Here is a 24,605-nt window from a genome sequence, read left to right as displayed (position 1 = left end):
TGTGTGTGTACAGGTTGTCCATCTGCTTATGTAATTTTAAGAGGTGTCAAAATAAAAACAATGGAAAACATAAGCAAATGTGGTAAACAAGAGAATGAAAAAGTACTAATTGATAGACTTAGACTATGGGTAGAAGAGTGGTGATTTTGGCAGAGATTATTTCTAAAATGACATAACCACAGATATCCATACTTGCCAACTTCATATTCCTCCCATATCGTAGAGGGAAGTTAGGTAGCAAGTGCGTGAGGGACGTGGTGCCACGATTTTCCTCACCGTGACCCTGTGATTCACAAAGTCGCTCTGTGGGTGGGTCCATGATATCATGACTCACATTATCAAGTTCCACCCATCCAGGAGGCTGCCTGCTCTTCCAGGAGTCTGGGAGGACTCCCAAAATTTGGGAGTCTCCCAGACATTTCAGGGGTTAAATGTATCGAGCTGAGAGTTTTCCAGCGGGTTTGAAAAGTGGAGATGTTGCCTATAGCAACTTATCAGATTCTAGCTATCATTTTGTAGAATGTACTACATAAAATGATAGCTAGAATCTGATTGGATTTTGAAAACCCGCCCAAAAACTCTCAGCTGGATACATTTACCCCCAGGAGAGTAGGCAAATATCCAGATAGCTACATTCAGAATACCATACATGCAGTATTCATTTTAACCAAGGGATGGCTCTAAGGGTCATTTGCAAGAGGAAAAAAGCCTCATTTGCAAGACAATTTAAAATGCTGAAGCTCCAGATAGTTGGTACAACAAATCATACGTAGAAACAAAATCATGTTCAGAAACAGTAGGTTGACCAAGATGGTGTAGACATGAGACAGAGTAGAGCGAGGGCCGCCGAGGGGGGAGGGGGGTAAATTACCCGAGCATGCCAGGGGGCCCGGCCTGGGCTCTCACTGCCCACGTTTTTTTTTTTTCCGGGGGTTCGGGGCGCCGCCCCTTCATTGGTGGGGGGAGCAGGCATCCCTCCTCCTCCTCCTTCCTCTCTACTCTGTTTACACTGAATGCCGGGTGTGACGTCATCAAGTCACGCCTGACATTTTGTGACAAGCAGCACAGAGAGAAGCAAGAAGACAAAAGAGAAGAGAGGAAAAAAAGATAGTACAAAGGTAAGCAAAAAAAAAGGGAGAAAAGCGAAGTGTGAGGAACAACGGAGGGGGGAGAGGCACGGTATGAGGAAAAAGGGGGGGAAAAGGCACAATATGAGGAAAAAGGGGGGGGGAAAGGCACAGTATGAGGAAAAAGGGGGGGAGAGGGGCACAGTATGAGGAAAGAAAGGAGGAGCAGCAGAAAGGCACCTAGTGATGGACAGGGGGTCAGGATGGCACAGTGATGGAGAGGGGGGGGCAGGATGGCACAGTGATGGAGAGGGGAGGCAGGATGGCACAGTGATGGAGAGGGGGGGCAGGATGGCACAATGTGATGATGGGGGGCCAGGTGAAGGGGTGGAAAAGAAGCATGGATGGCGCAGTGTGATCATAAGGGGGCACAACATGGTGATGAAGGGGCACAGTAATGTGTGTGTGATGGCAGAGGGGGCTTGTGGAAATATAGTGTGAGGTAGGTTGTGGGTAATTAATGGGTGCAATTTTGTTTGTGGGATAATGGTTGGGCACTTTTATAGTGCGGACTATTAATTTAAGATGGGGTGGTTTGGGGACTACTGAATGTGGGGGAGAATGAGGTCTCTTTATTAAATGTGACTATGAATTATTTAATGTCAGTGATGGTTGTGGGAAGTAGGTATATATCTGAAATGTAAATACTTTTAATTTATTGCTGGTGCTGTTTGTAGGGAGAAATTGGTTTATTTATTAAATGTGAATACCCTTATTTTAATGTTGGGGCTGGAGGAAGGCCTAATTATTAATCGTGGGTGTTATTGATTTAACACCGGTGCTGGCTGTAATTTTCTAAATGTACCCATTTTTTTTCCCAAATAGGGCCCCCAACATTCCAGGATCCAGACAAGCCGCAACTAAAGAAACCTGAAGCCACAGGTGGTGAAAGTGAGAAGAACAGGTAGGAGAGAGCTGGAGGGTGTGTGAAATGTTGTGATTCTAGTGGGACAATCCCAATTTTTGGTGACCGTTCAATGGTGTACACAACAATGAAGGTTTTTTTTTCTGTAGGAGGGTTACCTGGGCACGTCCAGTGATACATAGCCACGCCCTCAATTGCACCTCCACACCTATATTTTTTTACATTCTCAACTATAAGGGGGCCCCATGAAGTTGTTGTATCGGGCCCTGAATTCCTCTTGGCAGCCCTGCCTGCTTGTGGCAACTTCCAGAATTGGAGAAAATCAGGATGGGAGAAGACGGCACTGCTGGTAAATATATATTAGTAGATGAAGCTGGAGAGAAAGCGTGTGAATAAAATGGAGAGCAGAACTGGAAATGAATATATAGAAGATGAAAATGTGGATGTGGAATTAATTGCACAGATAAATTATAAGAGGTGGAAGGAGTTAAAATGAAAAAAATAAATTGTCACGCCCTTGGATGACTGCATAGATATAGTCCATCAAAGACATTGTGGAGCAGTAGGATACACTCACTGAGCAGATGCCGGGAGACGTTGGATAACACATACAGAAATTTGTTTAATAACATAGTGCACAAATATTCTGCAACAGACAGCAGTCAATCAGGTGTTATCTTTCCTATCTTTCCTTTAATTCCCTAATCTGTGCTAGGAAATCGCTAGAGATAAACGGATTTATTGCTACAGGTTAAATCACACTTGTACACATTTCACAATTTTATTATTTAATCCCTAAAGTGTACAATATGTGCAATATGAGTGGGGAAAAGAGAAAATATTATGCCTAAATTGATGTGGAAAGAGAGAAACTGGGGCTGTGTGTGGTCCACAGGCAGATTATTTAGAAAGAAAATATTATCTTTTAACTTTAAGTGTTAAAGGGCGGTAGATAAGGATGGCATTTGAACAGTGATTGTACACTGTGATTTTTTTTTTGCTACCCTTTTATTAGATACATCTATTACTGAAAAGTTTCTAAGAGAGGGGGCCAATATTTAAGGTAGTCATATTTTTAGACCTATAAATTAGGAAAATTAGACTACACCTACAAGTTAATTGACTTTAAACATACTCCTAAAACACAATTTCTGACTAAACTTAAAAAGCATATATGCAAACAAGGCTGCAATTAGAAATGACAGTTAAAATTAAAATGTCCTGCAAGCTTTTACATAGATATTTGTGAAAATCTTTTTCAGGAAGAAAGTAATAGTTGCTCTTCTCCAATATCTTCGCAGTGCAGCATATCAGTCAGATATGTCTTATGCTCTGAACATGTTAATTGCTCATTGCAGTTTGTATGATGTGTAGAAAACTAAAGTTAATCTACCACATAATCTAAATGTACAAGACTTTTGATGGAAGTTTTCTATGGTTTACCAAGGCCATCCCTTTTCTCTTTGACATATGGTGCTATGTGGTATCTGTGCTTGCAGGAGCCAGGGTGCTACAATATGTATCGGTAGAGATAAGCAGCTGCCATTTACATTGCTTCTCTCATCAATCAAGCTAGGGAAAACCACTGAATGTAGAAAATACACTTCTCTCTCCTCTGCTGTCTCAACTCCTGCCTTTGTTGGAATGTGCCAACTAACAAATGTGACTGATCAGAGGAAATATATAAAGTCATTTATCTGCCCTGGCTGTTCTGATGTGTGTGTATCTACTAACTATAACAGCTGCTTTTTCAAACGCCACAGCATACAGGATTGCATGATGCTGGTATTTTACATTCAGATTTGAAAAAGGCAATTGCTTCACACAAAGGTTGCAGTGGCAACATTAAGAAACTGAACATAAAGTATATGCATGGTGTAGCGTGACCTATAACGTCTTTACAATATGCTGTATGGAAAAACATTCTACCTGCACCTACCATTGTTAGATCATTGATAGAACATACTTACCAACTTATGGCAGTCGGCATCCGGGAGCTGCCGGGGGGAGGTGGGCGTGCAGGGGGCTGGGCTCAGAAAATCGCTGCAATTTTGGATGTAATTCTGCCAACTTTACTAGGAAGTGGGCAGATGCGGGAAGCTGCCATACTCTCCCGAGAGTCCCACCCGGAATCCGGGAGAGTTGGCAAGTATCTGATAGAAGCCTTGATGTACTACTATTAGCAGGATTTAAATACCAATACATAGTTTGTTGGGGAAGGGGGGGGGGGTTATTTTATTTAAATTTATTATTTATTCAATTAAAAAAATGATTTGCTGTGGTGAGCTGAATAAAGTTATCATCTAATTTGCAGGATATATTTTTAACCCTCACTAAGGGCCAGTACTTCAGCAACAAACAGAAAAGTGGACTACATTTATCTCAAAATACCAATAGATTTTCATGAAAACATATTTCCACCCAAAAGATATGAAACAGTCAGTTAAATTGCAATACTAATAGGAATCTCAGCTCATACTGAAGACTGCAGTAATGCATCAACAACAGCATACTGCACTGGGATTTTTTTTCTTTCTTAATTACAAAATTACAAAGTACATTTTTGTGTTGACTAGTAAAAAAAGCAAGAAAATGTGAATACCAAAGGAGTGAACACTTTTTATGGCAATGTATAACATTAGGAAATAACAAATACAGATGACAATAGATATCAGCTGAACAAAGTAGTGTGTGAGGCACTCCTGTCCGAAAGAGTATATCAATATAAAATCAACTTTATTGATGATTACTCAAAATGCGACATAGACAGATAGCTAAATCCCACCTGGATCGGTGAATTTAAAATATACAAGTGAATAGAATTGAAATATAGTGTGAGGAGAATTAAAAATGACCCAAAAATGGGAGCCGGTCAAATGTTATCAAAATAGAAAACTCGTATGGTATTGTAGTTGTTAGTGATAACTAGGGTCTGGTCCTCTAATTGTATAATTATAATATGATAATTCATAGGACCATTTAGACCTGTTGTGAAGTGTCTCTCTAGAAAGAGCCTTTAGGCATAGGCAATACACTCTGTAGCTAATTCACTAATTCTATTCACTTGTATATTTTAAATTCACCGATCCAGGTGGGATTTAGCTATCTGTCTATGTCGCATTTTTAAGTAATCATCAATAAAGTTGATTTTATATTGATATACTCTTTCGGACAGGAGTGCCTCACACACTACTTTGTTCAGCTGATATCTATTGTCATCTGTATTTGTTATTTCCTAGATAATTCTAGTTATGAGAGCACCCCCTCGGATTATATATTATAAATAAACATATCCAAGAGGATTGTCCGGACCTTGGAGCGGATTGGTCCATTCCCTTTTTTCACTCAAATGTATAACATTAACCAGTTTTATTTTTATTTTTTTGCTTTTCAACTCAACACTATTATTTCACAACTTTTTACTAACATTTAAAGCCATTGATAGCACACATTTACAGCACTGATTAGCTGTGCTAGAGTGCATCAGTTTGAGTGTTACTTAATAAACTAGAGAAATCGGTACCCTTTCTTTGTACTAAAAAGCATTGAAATGTTCAGTAAATTATTTATCCATTCTTACATTTTTTTGCATTTTCCTGACTTTACACCATTTTCGGTCTGAAACAAGTTTTATTTGACCGCATGGACAAAACTGCACAGTTTTTCAAATTATTACATGATAATATTAAAAGTATTACTATAATTATTATGATTTTAAAAATATTTTGATTTAAAAACCTTTCAGAATAAACTAAGGATAATACATGTCCCAAATAATCATTATTCAAATATATTTGCTAAATAGGCAGATCATTTTTGTTGCCCAAAAAAAAATTATCAGATGGTTTCACAACATAACATCATTTGCCAACACATTTTAGAACATTTTGTGAGTGCTCCATGACATTACTGTGCCCCCTAACACCACCACTATTATCAATTGTAAGCATATCTATAGCAAGGAAATACTTGGTTACATAGAAATATATTACATTTGCATTCAGCAGCAGCAGAGCATACATGGCCAAATAGTACATTTCATGCTTGGATGTAACGTAAAAACAGCGATTTTAAAGCGGACAGCCGGTCCCAGCGCCTGCTTTAAATTACACAGGAGGTAGGACCAGTCATTGCCGCTTTAAAAGTGCCGTCTTTACTTCGACCATAACAAGTGACGTGATTTGTCATTGTAGTTATTTCTGAAAGTCGCTGTTTACATTTGGAGGTAATAGAAACTGCCGAAAACAGTCAGTGTGTGTTATATGGTAAGTGGAGATTTCCACCTTCTCGTGATTATAATGATTGTTATTTTTTGGAAGTGAAAACTTTGTCTGCATTAGTGTCATTAATACGACTACCACCGCTTCACACATCACTCAGTTGTTTGGTGCTGGCGATGAATCATAGAATTTGATTCTAATGATCATCCTCCATTGTCTACTCACCACAACAGTACATGGCAAGCAACCAAGACCATTCTTACATTTTAATACTGTAGCAATAATATTATATTGGCTTTCTTTAGTGGCTCTGATACTTCTTCATAGAGTCTAATTTAAATCTTATTTTCAAAAATAAGAGAGAAGAATCAGTAACCATGTCTGTAGAACATATAATTAAGACTAGAAATAAATAAAAAAAAAAACTAAGCAGACCGCAGTTAGGTAACGTAAAAGTATATAAATTACACAGCAGTTTGGTTACACGTTGTAAAATAAAAAAGCCAATTGGGAGGGGGTCCTTCTCCGGTTTGGATTCCATGGCGACTTCTTGAGGGCTATTTTGGCCTTATATTCCCACCCATCGGCTAGAGTGTTTAGTAACGGATTCCTGTCGGATAGATTCACGATCACAAACGGAACTCGACAGGGTTGTCCCTTATCCCCGTTGATATTTGTCTTGGCAATGGAACCTCTTGCCATATCCATTAGATCCTCACATCTGTTTCCTGGTGCCACTGTTAAAAATACCTTGCATAAAATATGTCTATTTGCCGATGATGTTTTGCTTTTTGTAACTGACCCGGGGACTTCGCTGCCGACCCTTCATAATATTTTAGACACATATAGCCGAGCTTCATATTATAAGCTAAACTCCACTAAATCAGAAGCCCTTCCAATAAATATTCCCCATGAGAAGGTGCAACTCCTTAAAACATCTTTTCATTACTCATGGAAGATGTCGGCACTGAAATATTTGGGTATTGAAATCACTTCCTCACTGGAAAATACGATTAATCTTAATTTTTCATCTCTAACCCTCCAACTTTCAACTTTAAGTAAATCCTGGGTCTGCAGCGAGGTCTCCTGGTTGGGAAGGATCGCAGCCTTCAAGATGATGTTGCTCCCAAAAATGATGTATTTATTCCGTACTATTCCTGTTTGTATCCCCAAATCTTTATTGGATAAACTGCATTCAGTTATGATATTATATGTCTGGAAGCACAAACCCCCACGAATAGCCAGTTCTCGGATGTATTTGCCTAAACAACAGGGAGGTTTGGCGTTGCCAGACTTGTACAGATACCATGCGGCTTGCTTACTTTCTCAGCTTCGTGACTGGTCCCTCCCGATGCACCAAAAACCATGGGTAGACCTGGAGAAAGCTCTTAACCCGCATTTCCCATTGGCAGATTTGATCTGGGTTCCAAAAAATTGGCGCCCTGTAAATGCCCAATTACCAAAGACAACTAGGGACTCCCTGTTGGTGTGGGACAAAATGTTAAAGGCCAATTCTATGACTCTGGTCCCGACCAAAAATATCTCCTTAGCTGCAGTGGCTAAATTAATTCCTAATTTAAATCTCAGCCTATGGGTATCAAACGGAATAACCTCATTCTCTCAATTACTAGACGATCAGAGTTTACTATCTTTTACACAAATAAAGGAAAAATTTCACCTCCCTTCTCAGGAATTTTATAAATACCTGCAGCTCAGACACTGGTTTAATTCCCTTCCCAGACTAGGTCTACCTATTACATCACCACCGCCTTTGTTGTTCACTAAATTAACAAAAGGAGATAATAGAGCCAGTATTACCTTCTGGTACCGCTATACCCTCCCCTCTACATCAGAAAATAAAACCAAAATACAACTGCAGTGGGAATCTGACCTTCAACTAGATTTGGAAAGTGAAGATTGGGAAGCCATTTTCACAAACTCGTTCCGAATGTCCAAATGTATAAATCACACAGAAATTATGATAAAATTAATTAATAGATTGTATCTTACCCCAACTAGACTTCATAAAATGTGGCCTTCCCAGTCTAAACTTTGCTGGCGGCAATGCAATATACCGGGGGATTTGATGCATATATTCTGGAATTGTCCCCATATACAGTCGTTCTGGGTACAAATCTTCCAGCTAGCCAATAAGGTTACTAGACAAAATCTCTCTCCTACCCCGGAGGTTGCGTTGCTGCAGCATTACCCCCCCCCAGTTTCCATCATATGCTAAATATGTCTTTAGTCATATTCTGATTGCCGCAAGAGCGTCCTTAGCTCAAGGTTGGAAGTCACCACAGATACCCTTGATATCGAAAGTAGTGGCCAAGGTGCAATTCAGCTTTGAAATGGAGACAGAGGGGATGCCCTACTCCACTGCCACCTCGTCCCCGATAATGAAGTGGTTCAGCTGGCATGTGTATGTTACGGACGGAGAGGGAGCGCGTCCAGACCGAATAGACTCTGATTTACTACCTGCATCTCCTACACTTAGCGAAGTTCCCCAATGTCCCTATTAGTAGTTCCATGGTGACCATTCGACCAGTGTAACTTTCACGAATTGGAAGGGATCCTATTAGGTTCCCTCCCTCATGTGTTCAATATGGTTTAACAGCAGAATTGTTTAATGTGTTCCCCCCACTATGTACCCCTTCAATCCTTCCCCTTTTTATTTTGTGTCCTTTCCTTACCCCCCATCCCTTTCTTCTTTCTGTACCCCATAATTTTTGAAAAATTAATAATAAAAATACTATTGAAGTTAAAAAAAAAAAAGCCAATTGGTATAGCTGATGATAAAAAAAAAAAAATCTAAAATCGCTGATGAACAGCATAGTGTAAATCTAGGCAAAAAAGAAGCATAGCATTTGTTTAGATGTCTGATGAGGATAGAGAATTTAAAACAAAAATAAACGTTTAATTAAAACATTTCTGTAGCCAGGTAGTCTTGCTTTGAGCAATCATCACAATCTGCAAATCTCTACTACAGAACTGGTGGAAATAAGAAAATGCTACCAATTAATGTATTAACTCTTTTTGGACACATGAAGATGGGACTATGAAAAACATGAGAATCAAACCACGTCTTATAAATGAATCATTAGTGGTGGTATTATAAACTTAATGTGACCGTCCCTCGGTCATTTCGTTTTCACTGAGGAGAAATCAGCATATTATATAATGTGCACAGGACGAAAAAGCTGAAAATCCAAGTCAAAAGTTTCATTTAACAGCCTGTCAGGTTTTTGATGTGAAACTAATGAATGCAGCAGCAAACAAATTCATCAAACCCAACATCAAAACAACTGCATTTCACTCACCAAAGGGAAAAAGAAAATTAAATACAACCTGCAGGCCAGCACTTTGATCTCTCACACCCACACAAAGCATGTTTTAGAACAGCTCCCGATGCAAAATATGCATGAACTAACACTCTCATCTTGTGGATATAAGCCATGATCTCTCTGCACCCAAAGCATTGGGCAAAATAATTAGCATTTTTTCCTTAATCTGATCTGTGATCTGCATTAAGAAACACCATTAAGCATACTGATAAGCAGGGGCTGAGGTTGAGGTGGGCCCCAGCAGGCAATTGGTCAGGCCCCCGAAGTCCCTTCTGAAGTGCCAAAGATTGTTATTACTATGACCTGCTCTCTGGAGGCTTCTCTCTCTTGTCAGGAGTTCACAATGAATGTCAAAGGAAAGTAACATAGCCCAAAGACCTAACCACTACTTCATACTGTATTCAGCAGCAGCACAAAGGTTTTGGTCTGTGTTCAATACCTTTGATTTTCGGAGATAACATTTACAGAGCAAAATATAATGGTTTCAAAATTACTGCTGCATCTGATTGGTTGCCTCTGTTCTTGAATCAATCAGAATACTAGCTACCAATCAATAGCACAGCGCAGAGTTTTATTCTAAAATCAATATATTGATAAATTAGCAGTTGTTTATAAAGTGAAGTTGTTTCTTAGTGCTGTTCATTTATACATATTCAGATCTCAGACCAAATTAATCAATGTATTTCTTGCATACATTTTGTATGTACAGTCATCTGATAAAAGGCTATATATAGTTTGAAATTGAAAGTCTTCTTTTATAGTGCTAAGCACAGGGTAATGTTAGTTGGATACAGTTTTGCATGCTGGGCTGGGCATATGAAGGCAATGGTGCTTTATATGGAGGGAATGTGGTCTCTTTACTCTCTGACACCTACTATTTACTGTACCAAGCACAATATTTAATTTTGCAGAGGGTAGTATGTGAGGTGGCAGAGTTTTTATAATTGGCTACAGACACTACTCCCAGTATGGTAATGAGCATTGCTGTGTAATATGCTACGGGCATTATTTATAAAAAATTTGGGACACATCTGGCAAAATATTTTGAGGCTTTACCAGTGGTGTAATCTGGCAATACTGCTGGAATAGTATGCTGGGGACATTACTTGTATAATATTGTAAAGGGTAATAACATCAATTATAAGTCAGTTACCCTATTGTCAGTTTTATTTACATATGAGATGGTGCTGCTGCTACCGCTGCCAGCATTAGGGGGCATCACTATGACTTCTGCTGACAAGTAATATGGTGCATACAAGAGTAAAACCCATGCTAATCGGTTGCATTAATTGACAATAAAATAAACTGCTGTTTATTATCAGACTTCAAATTCATGTCAGACATTATTTGCCATTATTCAGCAAGCATTTGTAGTGCCAAGGCATGATGAAAGAGTGATGTGAACAAGGGAAGAACATTGAGAGAGTATGAGAAATCATGATTATGAGTGAGATTGAGGAGTGAAGCGAGATAAAACTTCACCATAGACATATGGCTATAGAACGAACAGAACGAAGATCCCAGCCACGTGTTTTTAAGAGTGAGTCACGATAGCTCGTATTTCACCCTTCAATAGATTTTATTTCCAGCCAACAAAAGAAAACATCACTGTTCCCACCAAAACATGCTGTGTAATATATGATGTTGTACTTTACTGCCTCAGACATCAGATTGCATTTTAATGAAAAATGTACATGTAATTGATGTTAAGTGCTGATAATAGTTACATTTCCAGTCCTTTACACTTAAGCCAATCAAAGAACTGCTAACTTTTCATAATCACTATACACATCTTAAGCTGGGTACACACCTATGCAATTACTGTGCATATCGCACAATTCACAACTGTTTAGTTAGACATTGCAAGAGTGTGTACATTCAAAGGATCATATTTTATTGCAAAAAAAACACATCACATCTGTTTATTTGTTTTTCTAAACCTCCTAAAAATCACGATCAACAATGGAATGCTGTCGGATTAATGTGGAAGTGTGTAGGAACTCTCGACAATCTGTCCAACACGTCTACCAATAATTTCTCTGTATATCTGTAGAGTATGAAGGCTCCTCGGGACTTTCAATTGTTGAAGAAATTGTTACAGAAATTGCATATAAAGTAAGATTGCATAGGTGTGTACCCAGCTTTATACGTAATTCAGACAAATAATGATGTTCTGTCTAATTTTGATATTTGAATGTAGAAATAAAAAATGTCCTAAAACGGGCACTGGAGCGGTAACAAACAATGTGCATACTTGAAAGACTGAGAAAATGTAGACATTATTATGTTGCTCTGGGTGCCTCCTTGCTTGTTTATAAAACCATCTACTCTTTTATTGTCGGAAAAAATCTTTAGTTTGTTTTGTTGGAAAGACTGAAAATTCTGAACTGCACAACAAACTGCTCTCATTTCAAGCACAAGTGTGTGCAGGTTCTTTGGTTATGAGACTTGTATCACTTCTGAAAGCAGATGAGTTTCCCAATAAGTGGAGCTTGAATATGTTGTGAGCACCATCCACTCTGGTTATGAAAGACTCATACCATGATTTTTCTTTAGCTTTGGATGCAGCCACCAGTTGTGACACTTTCATGATTATTTTGTCCAATCGCATGATCTAGAGAATTTGAGTTGCAATCCCACTGGGTGACTAGATTCAGTTGAAGGTCTCGCATATGCCAATACCAGAAGAAAAGAACATCCCAAAGAGACTGGGACAAGACCTTATTGAAATCAGTTGTTGAGGACGAATCTGGTGTGCCAAAGACTGAATAGTCTTTCCTGTGACAGACATGCTTTGTATTTTACAATATCTATCCGAATACAGCATATTTGTGGAGGATGTTACCCAGATAGCTAAATACCCAATATAATGGTCTCTTTATATGAAATTAAGGTAGAAGAGGTCAATAAACTTCTTTATGTGTGAGGTGACATTACAGCATATGATCTCAGATTTGTCTGTGTTTACATTAGTTCATAATCAGACTCCAAATCTGGTTAATTAAAAGTTTTGTTTCTCTCCCTAATTTCTTTAAGGACAAGAGGAAGTCATCAGTGAATAAGGAAAGGTTATGTTTCGAGCCCCCAACTCGGAAGGTTATCTAGAGGTTTCCTAACTGCAACAGCAAAAGGCCCAATTGCAGGGGCCAACAGCTAGCTGAACAGGTGGCAACCCCACCCCTCAGTGATTACCTCTTTCAATCATAAAATATGGAGCATGTAAGCATGTAAGAAAATATATATATTTTACCGGTTTGTAACTACATTTTTAAATAGCTTAAATGAGTTGATGGTAGCAATATGTTGCCATAGAATTTTTTTTTATAGAAATAGAAGCTGTTCTTGGTCCTATACTTTCTTCTTTGTACACTTCTTCTCTTGGGGAACTAATTCGCTCATTCAGCCTCCAATACCGCCTCTACGATGATGACACATATCCTTCTGTATTATCTTGTGTAACCAACCAAAACAGAGCTTATTATCTTCCTCCTGCCAATGTCACCACTTGCCCTTAAATCTCCTTCACTGTCAATAACACCAACATTTCCTCAGTCTCACAAGCCCGTTGCTTTGATGTCACACTTCACTCCACCCTCTTCTTTATTCCTCACTTCCAGACTCTCTCCCAGTTCTGTCGACTTCACCTTAAAAACATTGCCAGAATATGCTCTCTTCTTACTCAACATGCTACCAAAACTCATCCATTCTCTCATCATCTCCTGTCTTGACTATTGCAACCTCCTGCTATCTGGTATTCCTGACACCCATATATCCACACTTCAATCCATCCTAAATGCTGCTGCAAAATTGATTTTCTGTCACCGAGCCACATCTGCTGCACCACTTTAGAAATCCCTACACTGGCTCCCTGTGTCTTCTATAAGCAAATTTAAATTACTCACCCTTACCTATAAAGCCCTCAACAACACCACCGCTGCATATATCTCAAATCTCATATCAAAATACTCTACCTTCGACCCTCTAAGATCTACCTCTGACCTGCGCCTTGTCTCTGTGGTAACCACCTCTCACTTCTGCCTATAGGACATCTCGCATGCTGCTCCCCACTTATGAGATTCCCTACCACACTTAATTAAATTTTCCCACAGCCTTCAATCTTGAGACGCTCATTGAAAACCAATCTCCTTTTAGATGTGACCTTACCTCCGATAACACTATTCACACTAATACACCCTCACAGCTGTACCAATCTCCACTCTGAGCCACACTCGCTCCTCTTGTTTCAGCTCTACCCCCTTCCACTTAGAATGTAAGCGGTCTCATGAGCAGGGTCCTCCATAACCTTTGTTTTCATGTTCACGTTTATTTTGTTTACCTTGTATGTTCCTGTTTTATGTAAGTATTATTTTCCCTACTATACGGAGCTGCAGAGCATGGTAGCGCCTTACAAATCTATGAGAAATGATAACAATAATATAAATGTCTTCCCTTACATCCTTGAAGGTACAGTGTATATTCAGTTTTGAGAGATCTTGACATGGCTATTAGTAAACACTGAACTGAAGACACTCTGGTAGTAGGTAATATCATCAAATACTAAACTCTGATTTTAAAACAAAATACACAAATATTAATATCCTTACCATTCATTGTTTAATGAACTGTGCATAAAGTGTAGAAATACAAGAGCTACCTATCAACAATATATTACATTATGGTTGCAGTCAATAAAACAGTCAGTTGAAAAATTTTAAGCAATTGATAGCGGCATCTTAAGTAAACAAAGTGGCTTACACTTCTTTATGTGCTTAGGGTTCATAAGCATTTCTTGATTCAGTTTCTTCTCTGTTTAGTTTTTTTTAACAGAGAACAGACAATCATTGATCTCTACAGAGAGACACTGGTGCAGTGCACACTATATTCTTTCCAAAGTGGGTGATGGGGCAGACACAAGGGAAAGTAGAACATCTTCTATAATCCATCATCTATTATATTAATACATCATTGGTGCCTACCTCGGAGATCAACAGTCTCTATGTCAACTTATGCCTCGCCTTTATTCTCCAGTTAATAAATGGAACAGAGGAGAGATAAACTTAACTAAAGACTATGTGCACATACACCATACCCCATAATGCTAAATAATAGTAGCAATGTGTCATACATATTTTACACCATGAAACACAAAATAAATGCAGTCATCCACACAGAGAAGATGGTACCTACTTTTCAACAAGAATTTCTAAAAACATACACTCCAAGAATTGTAAGCGATCTATAGTATGTCCCATGTGATGCAGCCTCTCTAATATCATTAAGTATTCTGGAAATTACTCTGCACAACATATTTAGGCACAGATTACGAAACAAGAATACAAGCTTGATTACAGCTTTCACCTCAGCCAGCTAAATACAGCATTAGTAGTCAATGATTTCACCTTAAGGTCATATTGACAGCTTAAACTTATGAATGTAGATTTTGCTATTACTTTCCCTACACGCTCTCAGCACTAGAAGTTTGAATACATTATTGAGTAGTAGTATGTTTATGTCTACAGTTAATTCACTTGAGTCACTTCCAAAGTCACAGGAGAAGGGCAAACAAACTCTCGGAATAAGCAATAAATAAGCTATAATCACACTTACATAGGTCTATTAATTCTTTCTTTGCTGTACAATCAATACAACACCGGTTTATTTGCATAAATTGTAGTTATTTAGAAAAATCATGAAAAAGGGACACCTCTTCAAGGCTATTTTTCCATGAGTGTCACCCCTAAGCTGGCCAAACACTCTTTTATATCAGAGGACGGTGTTCACATAGGAATTATACGAAAACCAATGTAAATTATTTTTCCTTTCAAATTGACCTGACCCTGTTAGGTGGCAATTTTCATCACCATTCCACTCAAAAGTTGGATGTATGAACTTTACACTGTAAAGTGACTCACTTCATATGTGTATTATGCACAGCTATATTTGACAAAGTTCAAACAATAAACTGGGAATTTCTGACACTGTGGTACGGTTTTATAATGTCAGCTGTATTGCTAGATGTAGAAACATGTTTTTGGTAAAATAAGAAGTAGATTGCTCAATGAACTGAAAAAGCATATCCTTGTGTTTGCTATTTCAAAGATTTGGGGCCACTTATGTATAGAAACCATACTATATTGCTACTTTGTTTGATTTTTCACTTCCTGGAGAATGTAAAATTAAAGTATTAAGAAATAAAATTGACACTGTTCCCAGGCACTCACAGTCTTTGAATATGTTCAAGTTAGGTTACAGGGTGTTTTACACTCTAACAATTTCTTTCTTGAAAATACTTATTACAGTAGAATTTATATGTTAAACATACTTCTATTATATCTCTGTATACAGACTATGAGTAAACAAACGTAGGGATTTGTGTACCTTGGACCTACTCACTATAATTCCAGTTACATAGTGCAATCCAATCACAACAGACTCATCTTTTCCACTGCACCATTAAGGTGTTTCACATACGATAAAGCTTGATAAGACAGGTTGCTTTTGAATCTTAATTATGTCCATCATGGGTCTTTGGCAATAATGAATATACTGTATTTTGTTTATCTGTAGTAGCTTTCCTAGACACTAATACAGGTTAAAATGATGTCAATCAGTTAACTTTTAGGGGTAGATTTACTAAAACTACAGAAACATGGAGTTATTGCCCATAGCAACCAATCATATTCTAGCTATCATTAATTTAGTACATTCCAGAAAATGATAGCTTTGTTACTATGGGTAACACCTCCACTTTTACTTTTTTGAAGTTTTAGTAAATCTACCCCCAAATGTCTTACTTTTACTCACATGCACTCCATTAAAAATTCCAGCAGAAGAGCAAACACATACTGCTGTAATCATAAAAAACATACTGCATGTCACAGAACTTTTGTCCCATATGGCCAAAGAACGATCTAGGTGAACATGCCCAAAATAATAGCTTGATATACTATCATTTTAGCACCATCACTGACTGTATCATTAACACTTGGGGAAAGAGTACTTCAGTTTTTTTGGGTTAAGTTTATCCATAGGCATTGTGTTTGAAAAACAGTGCCCTACCCGAGATGTCCCTGACTTGACTTGATTATTTTGCCTGTGCATGATTAGGAAAGCCTTCAAAATAGGACTGTTTGATGTACATGGAAGGACTGGTTAAGACACTGGAGGCACATGGGGTTATGAAGCAAGATTGTGACTTTCTGTGGAGGAGCAGAAGTTTGCATAGAAAGGGGAGGAGTTGGATGAAGTACGTGAGGATTTGTCGCAATACATGCTACAGAATACAGGTGGCAGTGCACTGTTAACACTGACAATTGCACATCCTTTTTCACTTAATACAAATCAGAACTTTTTAAAAGGTCAAGTTAATTAGGACTAAGACCTCACCTGTATGCAGCTTTATAATGCTCCTACCAATCTTTGCACAAGCAAAGTTGACATTTCATTTCTCTACTTGAAAGAGACTTGTTTTGTTTGATTGTGTATCACCACTCATACTTCACAACTCATGACTCTACATTCTCCAACCCATGAACTTCAGCTTTGTTCCCCATCCTCTCAGGAATAAGTGGCTTGGCTGTACATAGTGTGTCTGATAGCTACCTCAGTCAACTGGTTCTCTCCTGGGATCCAGCAGCACTGTGACATATTGCTCATGTCAGCTGAGCACTGTGAGGTGCCTATACCACTAGAGAAGTTCCTTTTTGTCCAAGGACGAGAGAACTTGTCACCAAGACACGTGTGAATGCATTTATTGTGAGCACCAAGGGCACTGGAAGAAAGAATGCCCAGAATTGTAAAGACCTGAGCAGTGTTTTGTTCACCAGAACAGTAGGCAAGTGACCATTCCTCCATGTTCATTTTTGAAATGTAGATTGTCCATTGCCCTCTCCTGGGGGGCTCATTTTGTAGACACCAAGGCATTCCGGAGCAAAGATGGTTGTGAAGTTCAGGCCACCAAGAGTCCAATCATCCTGGGTTACCACTGGTTCTGCACGAGAAGTACCAAGGTTTCAACAGGGTCTTTGGAAAAAGAAGGCAGAGACACTGCCACCTCACAGAGGGACTCTATCAGGCCATGGCCTTCAGCAAACTGGACCTGCAAGGGGTTTATAACATGATCTGTTCCCTGAGGGGGATGAATGAAAGACTGCCTTTAACATAAAAGATGGCCTCTACAAGTAATAGGTCATGCCGTTCAGCCGTCTTCTAAGCATATGTGAGTTCCATCTTTAGAGACCTGCTGGAAACATCAGTGTTCATCTACCTGGATCCTCATTTACTCCAAAACACTTGAGGAACATAATGACCACTTGAGAGAGGTATTGCAGAGGCTCCTGGATTATTAATTTTTTGCAGAGATGGAGAAGTGTTCCTTCAACCAGTCTTAAGTGACCTTCCTGAGACACATCATTTCAGCATAGGGAATAGAAATGAAACAGAGGTTTGTTTAGACGTGGCATCTCTCTGCTCAAGCCATGAGGTTTTATTCTGCGAGCCACTAGCACTGTGACAGAGTAAAGGCATTCCTAGCAAAGTACAGAAAAGTTGCTGACTTTGTAAAGCAGGACAGAAATTGGTTTATTTTATACAAAAAAATATTATTAAAATGAAATAGGGGTTAAGAATGTGCATGTTTTAGAGGTGCCCCTTGCAGTGCGAAGAGACATGAAGCAATTTCAACAGCAATAAGACTTCAATTTTGCACCAGTACAGAGCTAGTTGCAGTCTATGGGTTATATCCTATACTTTTATTGGGACACATTTCAAGCATCTATGCAGCACTTTGGCATTCCCTAAAAAATGTAATAAAAAAGCTTCATATACAGAAATGCCACATGTAGTGAAGGCAGTTCCAATATCCCATCACCGTCATGTTTAATTTAAGTGAAAAGCATTTTAGAAGAAAAGCAGAAGTTAATTTGATTGAAAAAGATACTAAAGTGGTAGGATGTTGATGTGTTATTTACACTTTCGCACAGTGGACACCTTGACATTTTTTCATCTCTACGCAAACCTCGGTGCACTTGTAAGTTGCAGCACCGCCTCCTCAAAACAGAGGGTGGATGTGTACCATGAACGCTGGGCGGACTATTCATGCACACCAGTGCAAAACAAGGCATTTGGTGATGCATATCAGTTGCACTATATACAGGACTGCATGCACAGTGGTATCAATTCTGTTAGCTCAGGATAGCTAATAATGAATGACGATCATAATATTTTTCTGCAAAATAATTAAAATTAAAACATGAAAAGCAAACCCAAAAGTAATACATGAGAGAAGTATTAGGATTCTAACCGATAAAAAAAAAAATGATACATATAGAGTAAAATGTATAGCTGAAGGAATAATAACCATAATTACTGTGACAAAACCAGGCAACCACAGTGGGAATATTGCGCCAGTCCGGTCTGTCAGTCAGTGGGCCAACACCGGCACACACAGTTATTAAATACTGTCCAGTGGCCGGATAGACTATTGTTGTGGTGACTAAAGAGTGAGGGGGAGGCAGCCTATAGGAAACATGGAGCAGCTGGGGGCTCTGTGACATTACAAAAGTGTGGAAGGGGTTAAGAACGGGAGGGTCAGATCTCTAAAATAAGGAGGTGGGATCTGACCATTTACTGACCATTGTTCCAGCACATCTCAAACTATAATTCATGGCACAAAACAGCAGGTGGTCTACTACTGAAATGATGTTCTACCTCCACCCATGTTACCACCTAGATTCCATCCACTATCAATGAAAATGGATCATGGTCTGTGGGGCTGGCCCAGGGAGGGGGCAAGGATCGGGAAACTTTGGGGAGAGATAAAAAGGGAGACCCAGAGGTGAGAGGAGGTTGTTACAGGAGGATTTTGGAGAGTGAGGACTTAGAGTTCAGTTACTCAACATCAGTCCATCAGGGCCAGAGAGGATTGGGTCAGCAAGACGCACAGACCCACCTAATGGATCGGTACCCCTGGCCCACTTGGATTGTCAACTGTGAACTTTGCTGCCAGGAGTTTGTGTCTGCTTGGACTCTGTGCTGGGAGATAACCTGATGGGGACTTTGTTGGGGTTTTTTACTGACACTGGTGATTTTACTGATACATTGTAATATTTGGTGGCGGAACACGTTTGTCCTTGGGGAGCACTGTTGCAATTACTTTATGAGTAGACTGTGCGATCCGTGAACCTAGAGAGCCGGGTACCCATTGAACTATGGTTCTAACCCAGGTGTTCTCACACTTACCAACAACTTCGCTTTACCCTCTGAGAGATCCTGGAGGGGAGGTCACTCTGTCGAGTCTGGGGGAGCATGGTGCATGAATCACATTATTAAACCACGCCCCCCAATTCTCAATGTTTGGCCTATAGCAGTGGGGACGAGGTCAGGATGACGCGATTTGATGAATCACATCATTAAGCCCCACCCCTCCCCCCCCCCCACTTCACTAGGGAAGTGGACAGATGTGGGAGATAGGTTGCTCTCTTGGGAGCCCAGGAGAACACCTAGAGATTTGGTAGTCTCCTGGACATTCTTGAAGAGTAGGCAACTATGATATTAACTGACTTGCATTACATTGAACTGTGATTTTATTTTTATTTTTGAAGGAAGGTGAAATATATATCTGTTTAATAGAGAACATAAACAACAGGTTGAACAAGAAATGTGAACAATGATTTTTTATCACCATCATCCCAGAAGTACTATGCAGGGTTTGCCAAATAAAAAAATGTGCTGTACTTTAGGGAATAATATGCTGTCCAATTAAATTATGACACAATATTTTCAAAAGATGGAATGAAAATATATTAATTTAAAACAAAACAAAAATGTCACTTTTACATGCCTGTCAGTCTTCACAATGAGTCTGGTTTCTTAAATTATCTATTATAAATCCACCAACCTGAAATCAGTAGAGGCTGAACAAAACACTAATAATCTGATATGATAAGGCTGTAAACTTGTAATTTTACAATGCAGGTTTCATGCAGCACAGCATGACAACAAACATTTGTCTGAGGCAAATCATCCACTTACCAGTTTGGCTATTTTTCCGTAATCAATCCATCTGACTGTAGCAAAGTTTGTTGATTCAGCACAGTTGAAGCCATGATTGAAACCGGCGTGATATCCGTATGGGAAAGTGATCATAAATTCACCAGCTTCTTGTGTAACCTGCAGGAGGGAATCAAAATGCAAGATGAGTTGTGAAAAGAAGAAAAAAAATGTATAATAGAGACATCAAGGCAGGAAGAGAGAGAATACGGGAAATATGACCTGTTTGGAAATAAGAACCAGCACGGTGCTATCAGTGCTATAGAGTACAGCAGAACCAAATAAAATATGTTCCTGATAAGCAAACATTCTCCCTATGGTGGCACAAGCCACATTGTAGGTCATCCTTTTGTTGATAAAATAATAGAATTTTTATAGAAACAAATCGCACAGGTGCAGCGTAATCACAGAATGTCAGTTATTTACATTTAAAATGATATGGACAATCACCGATAACAAACACTTTAGTATTACATAATGTAACTATAATGTAGTGTGAATATAAATACTATACCAAATCCTATATTCAATTTCGGTGATCTGTCTCCACTAATTTCTGCATATATAGACCCTGTCTGACCTTGGTTTTGAATTAATCTTGTAGACATTTTATTAGTATTATATCTGCCAGACTGTTGCAAACCTCGACCCAAACCTAGCTATGTTTTCGAACACTGCATCTACCGATTGTTGTTCTTTCCACAATGACCATGATCTAGCCTTCTGTAACTGTACATTTGGACCTTTTTTATCCTGTCATCTCATTACTGTGTCGCTTACTGAGAAATACCCTTAAATCATGCAAAAGTCCTGGTGTCAACAAGCACTGGTAAGCACATTTCATTGTAAGCGAAAGGGAGCAGCAATAGGTGAACAGCTTTGTCAACAGTGTGTACCAGCAGAAAGTGTGTCCACAAACTATATTATAAATGGTTCTGCATACTAAAGATTACCCTTTCAAACATATTTATGTTATTTAATACATATACACTATTCTGTATGTGTTGCAAAGCCGTATTATTACTATTAAAAGGAGCACCATTAAAGGTGCTGTTTTGTTTATTAAAATTATTCATGCACATGAAAATTTGTTCTGCTTGTGTTACTATAATAACAAGATAAAACAAAACAAACATTAGCATATACTATGTAACTAACCACAGAATAAAATACACATGGGATTGATTTCACTATTGTTATCTTAATCAGATTCAGAACAGCATAATTTGTTTTTCTAAACATTTTACAAGTTATTTTTCAATACATGTTGAAAGCAGTACATGGTAAAAAAAAAAAAAAAAAAAAGCTTACAAAAGGATAACGCTAAACAGGGCCACACTGGCCATCTGGCAAATGCTAGAAGGGCCAATGGCTGGATGGGCCGGCCCGACTCCTCCTGTCCTTGTGGTGGCTGGTTTCTCCCCGGGAACCAGCCACCACTGTTGCGCGCTCCTCAGCTCCCTCCTCCGTTATGCTGTACGCTGTGAGCTTCCTGATTTCCTTTTTACTGAAGGGGGGGGCAAGTGTGTGAGAGAGCCAAAGGGGAAGTGAGAGCTGGTGAGAGAGCCAGGGGGTGCTGGGAGGGGGGTGAGAGAGCCAAAGGGGAAGGGGGTGCTGGGAGAGGGGAGGAGAGGGCCAAAGGGGAAGGGGGTGCTGGGAGAGGGGGTGAGAGAGCCAAAGGGGAAGGGGGTGCTGGGAGAGGGGGTGAGAGAGCCAAAGGGGAAGGGGGTGCTGGGAGAGGGGGTGAGAGAGCCAAAGGGGAAGGGGGTGCTGGGAGAGGGGGTGAGAGAGTCAAAGGGGAAGGGGGTGCTGGGAGAGGGGGTGAGAGAGTCAAAGGGGAAGGGGGTGCTGGGAGAGGGGGTGAGAGAGTCAAAGGGGTAGGGGGTGCTGGGAGAGGGGGTGAGAGCCAAAGGGGAAGGGGGTGCTGGGAGAGGGGGTGAGAGGGCCAAAAGGGAAAGGGGTGCTGGGAGAGGGGGTTGAGAGAGCCAAAGGGGAAGGGGGTGCTGGGAGAGGGTGTGAGAGAGCCAAAGGGGAAGGGGGTGCTGGGAGAGGGGAAGAGAGAGCCAGAGGGAAGGGGGTGCTGGGAGAGGGGAAGAGAGAGCCGGGGTGATAGGGGGTTCAGGAAGAGGGGTGAGAGAGCCGGGGTGATAGGGGGTGCAGGAAGACGTGTGAGTTCCATGGGGGAAGACGGTGCAGGAAGACGTGTGAGTGCCAGGGGGGTAGACGGTGCAGGAAGACGTGTGAGAGCTCCAGGGGAGAAGGTGGTGCAGGGGGTTAAGTGAGAGGGACAAAGGAGAAGATGGTGCAGGGACATAGGTAAAAGAAAGTGTAAAGGGAGAGACATCTTAAGATTGGGAATGTCAGTGATGCAGCCATCATAAAACACAAGTAGTAATGAAGAATGGAAATGCACAGAGGGGACAAGTGTTAAAAAGAAAAAAAAATGAAGCCTTCATACTCCATTCACTAATATTTTCCATACCCCCACTTCTAAATTTCTGCTTCGATCACTGCCCTCTGTTCCTGCTCCCGACTTCCTGTGTGAGCTGACAGCTGCTGATCCCTCCTTGCCCAGCGCCCAGTAGGAGAACAGAAAACAGGATGTCATAATCAGGTAAGTTCATATATTTTCTCGTGTGCAATGTGTTTATAACCATCCTTTCATGAACTGGGGACACTGCAGCATATCCAATAATGTTTACCACTATGTATTGCTCATTATTGCGCTGTAATGTTTGTTGCAAATTTATCTGTACAGAGATTTTTAATTAAGAGAAAAAAACATTGCTTGTCAAATTTTATCTGTGATTGTGTCAATATATCTATTTTTTATTTCATTGTATATGATGTATTAAGCTGGTCTTGGGACTCACACTCAGTATTTAATATGCTGTACCAATTTTTATTTGTGAATGATTTTTCCTCTGGGCACTACTAATGATTTGGGGGCACTACTATGGCATAATGTTATTAGGGGGCACTATTGTGGTATAATATGATTTGGAGTCACTGTTGTGACATAATATGATTTGGGGGCACTACTGTATGGTATATGTTTTGGGGGCACTACTATGCCATAATATGATTTGTGGGCACTTCTGCATGACCAAATATGAATTGAGGGTAATACTATGTGGCATAATATGACCATGGGCACTACGATGTGGCATAATATGAACTGGGCACACTACGGTGTGGCATCATATGAACTTCTGCCAAAGGCAAGTCTTTCATTGTAGAATATGATGGGAGCCCAAAGAAGTTGCTGTATCGGGGCCCAAAATTCCTCTTGTCAGCCCTGCCTGTGAGTCAAGGGGTTAGATGTCTCCAGGTAAATAATCTAAATGTTTCCTATCTAATCAAACTGATGGATCACATCCAATTATCTCTCACCCACCTCCTCTATCCATCTTAATTTATATACTGTGTTATTTAAAAGGAATAGAAAAGACGCATATCCAGTTACTGTAGTAAAAAATTTTATTTTTCTCTGACATTTTGCTGTAGATGGAAATACTTTTAATGCAGCCGTGTGGGTTCAAATGATCATTCAATAGTTATGTGTTTTTTTTTAGATATATGTTAGTTTTATTTCATGTGGAATGATTCATGAAAATTCTGCCATTACTATTTAATTGAGGGAATAGGGTACCTGTTACCTATATGTGTGTGTAAGTACTCTGTTCGTTGTTGCTATTTTGTGGGAGATTTGAAAAAAGCAAAACATTGGTTTCCTACAGTGGCGCCTGTATAATTGGTGGTATTGCTGTAGTATGGGGTGGCGTGCTGGTGGCAATGTTGTAGTGTGTTTGGGGCTTAGTATTGCTAATAAGTAGGAGAGGGAATTGCTATAATGTGGGGGGTGATGCTGGATGCTGTAATGTGGGGGATCATGCTGAACGCTGTAATGTGGGGGGTCATGCTGGTTGCTGTAATCTCGGGGGTGATGCTGGTTGCTGTAATGTGGAGGTGATGCTGGTTGCTGTAATGTGGGGGGTGA

At 39.7% G+C, this 24,605-nt stretch overlaps 1 protein-coding gene across 3 annotated transcripts in view; it reads right to left on the bottom strand.

The window, feature by feature from the left end:
• KDM4C (lysine demethylase 4C) overlaps nt 1-24,605 on the bottom strand; it is a 458,533-nt gene that overhangs the window by 313,982 nt on the left and 119,946 nt on the right. For 2 of the 3 annotated variants that reach the window (XM_075209355.1, XM_075209347.1), the window contains exon 8: nt 20,588-20,725. In XM_075209355.1, the coding sequence (XP_075065456.1) occupies nt 20,588-20,725 (138 nt within the window). Of the gene's footprint in view, nt 1-18,033; nt 18,783-20,587; nt 20,726-24,605 lie in introns of those variants that run through there. The other variant, XM_075209363.1, reaches the window with a different exon arrangement.

Source organism: Mixophyes fleayi, chromosome 1, assembly GCF_038048845.1.
Source record: "Mixophyes fleayi isolate aMixFle1 chromosome 1, aMixFle1.hap1, whole genome shotgun sequence".
Classification (NCBI taxonomy): Eukaryota; Metazoa; Chordata; class Amphibia; order Anura; family Limnodynastidae; genus Mixophyes; species Mixophyes fleayi.
This window is presented reverse-complemented; position numbering and strand designations above follow the sequence as displayed.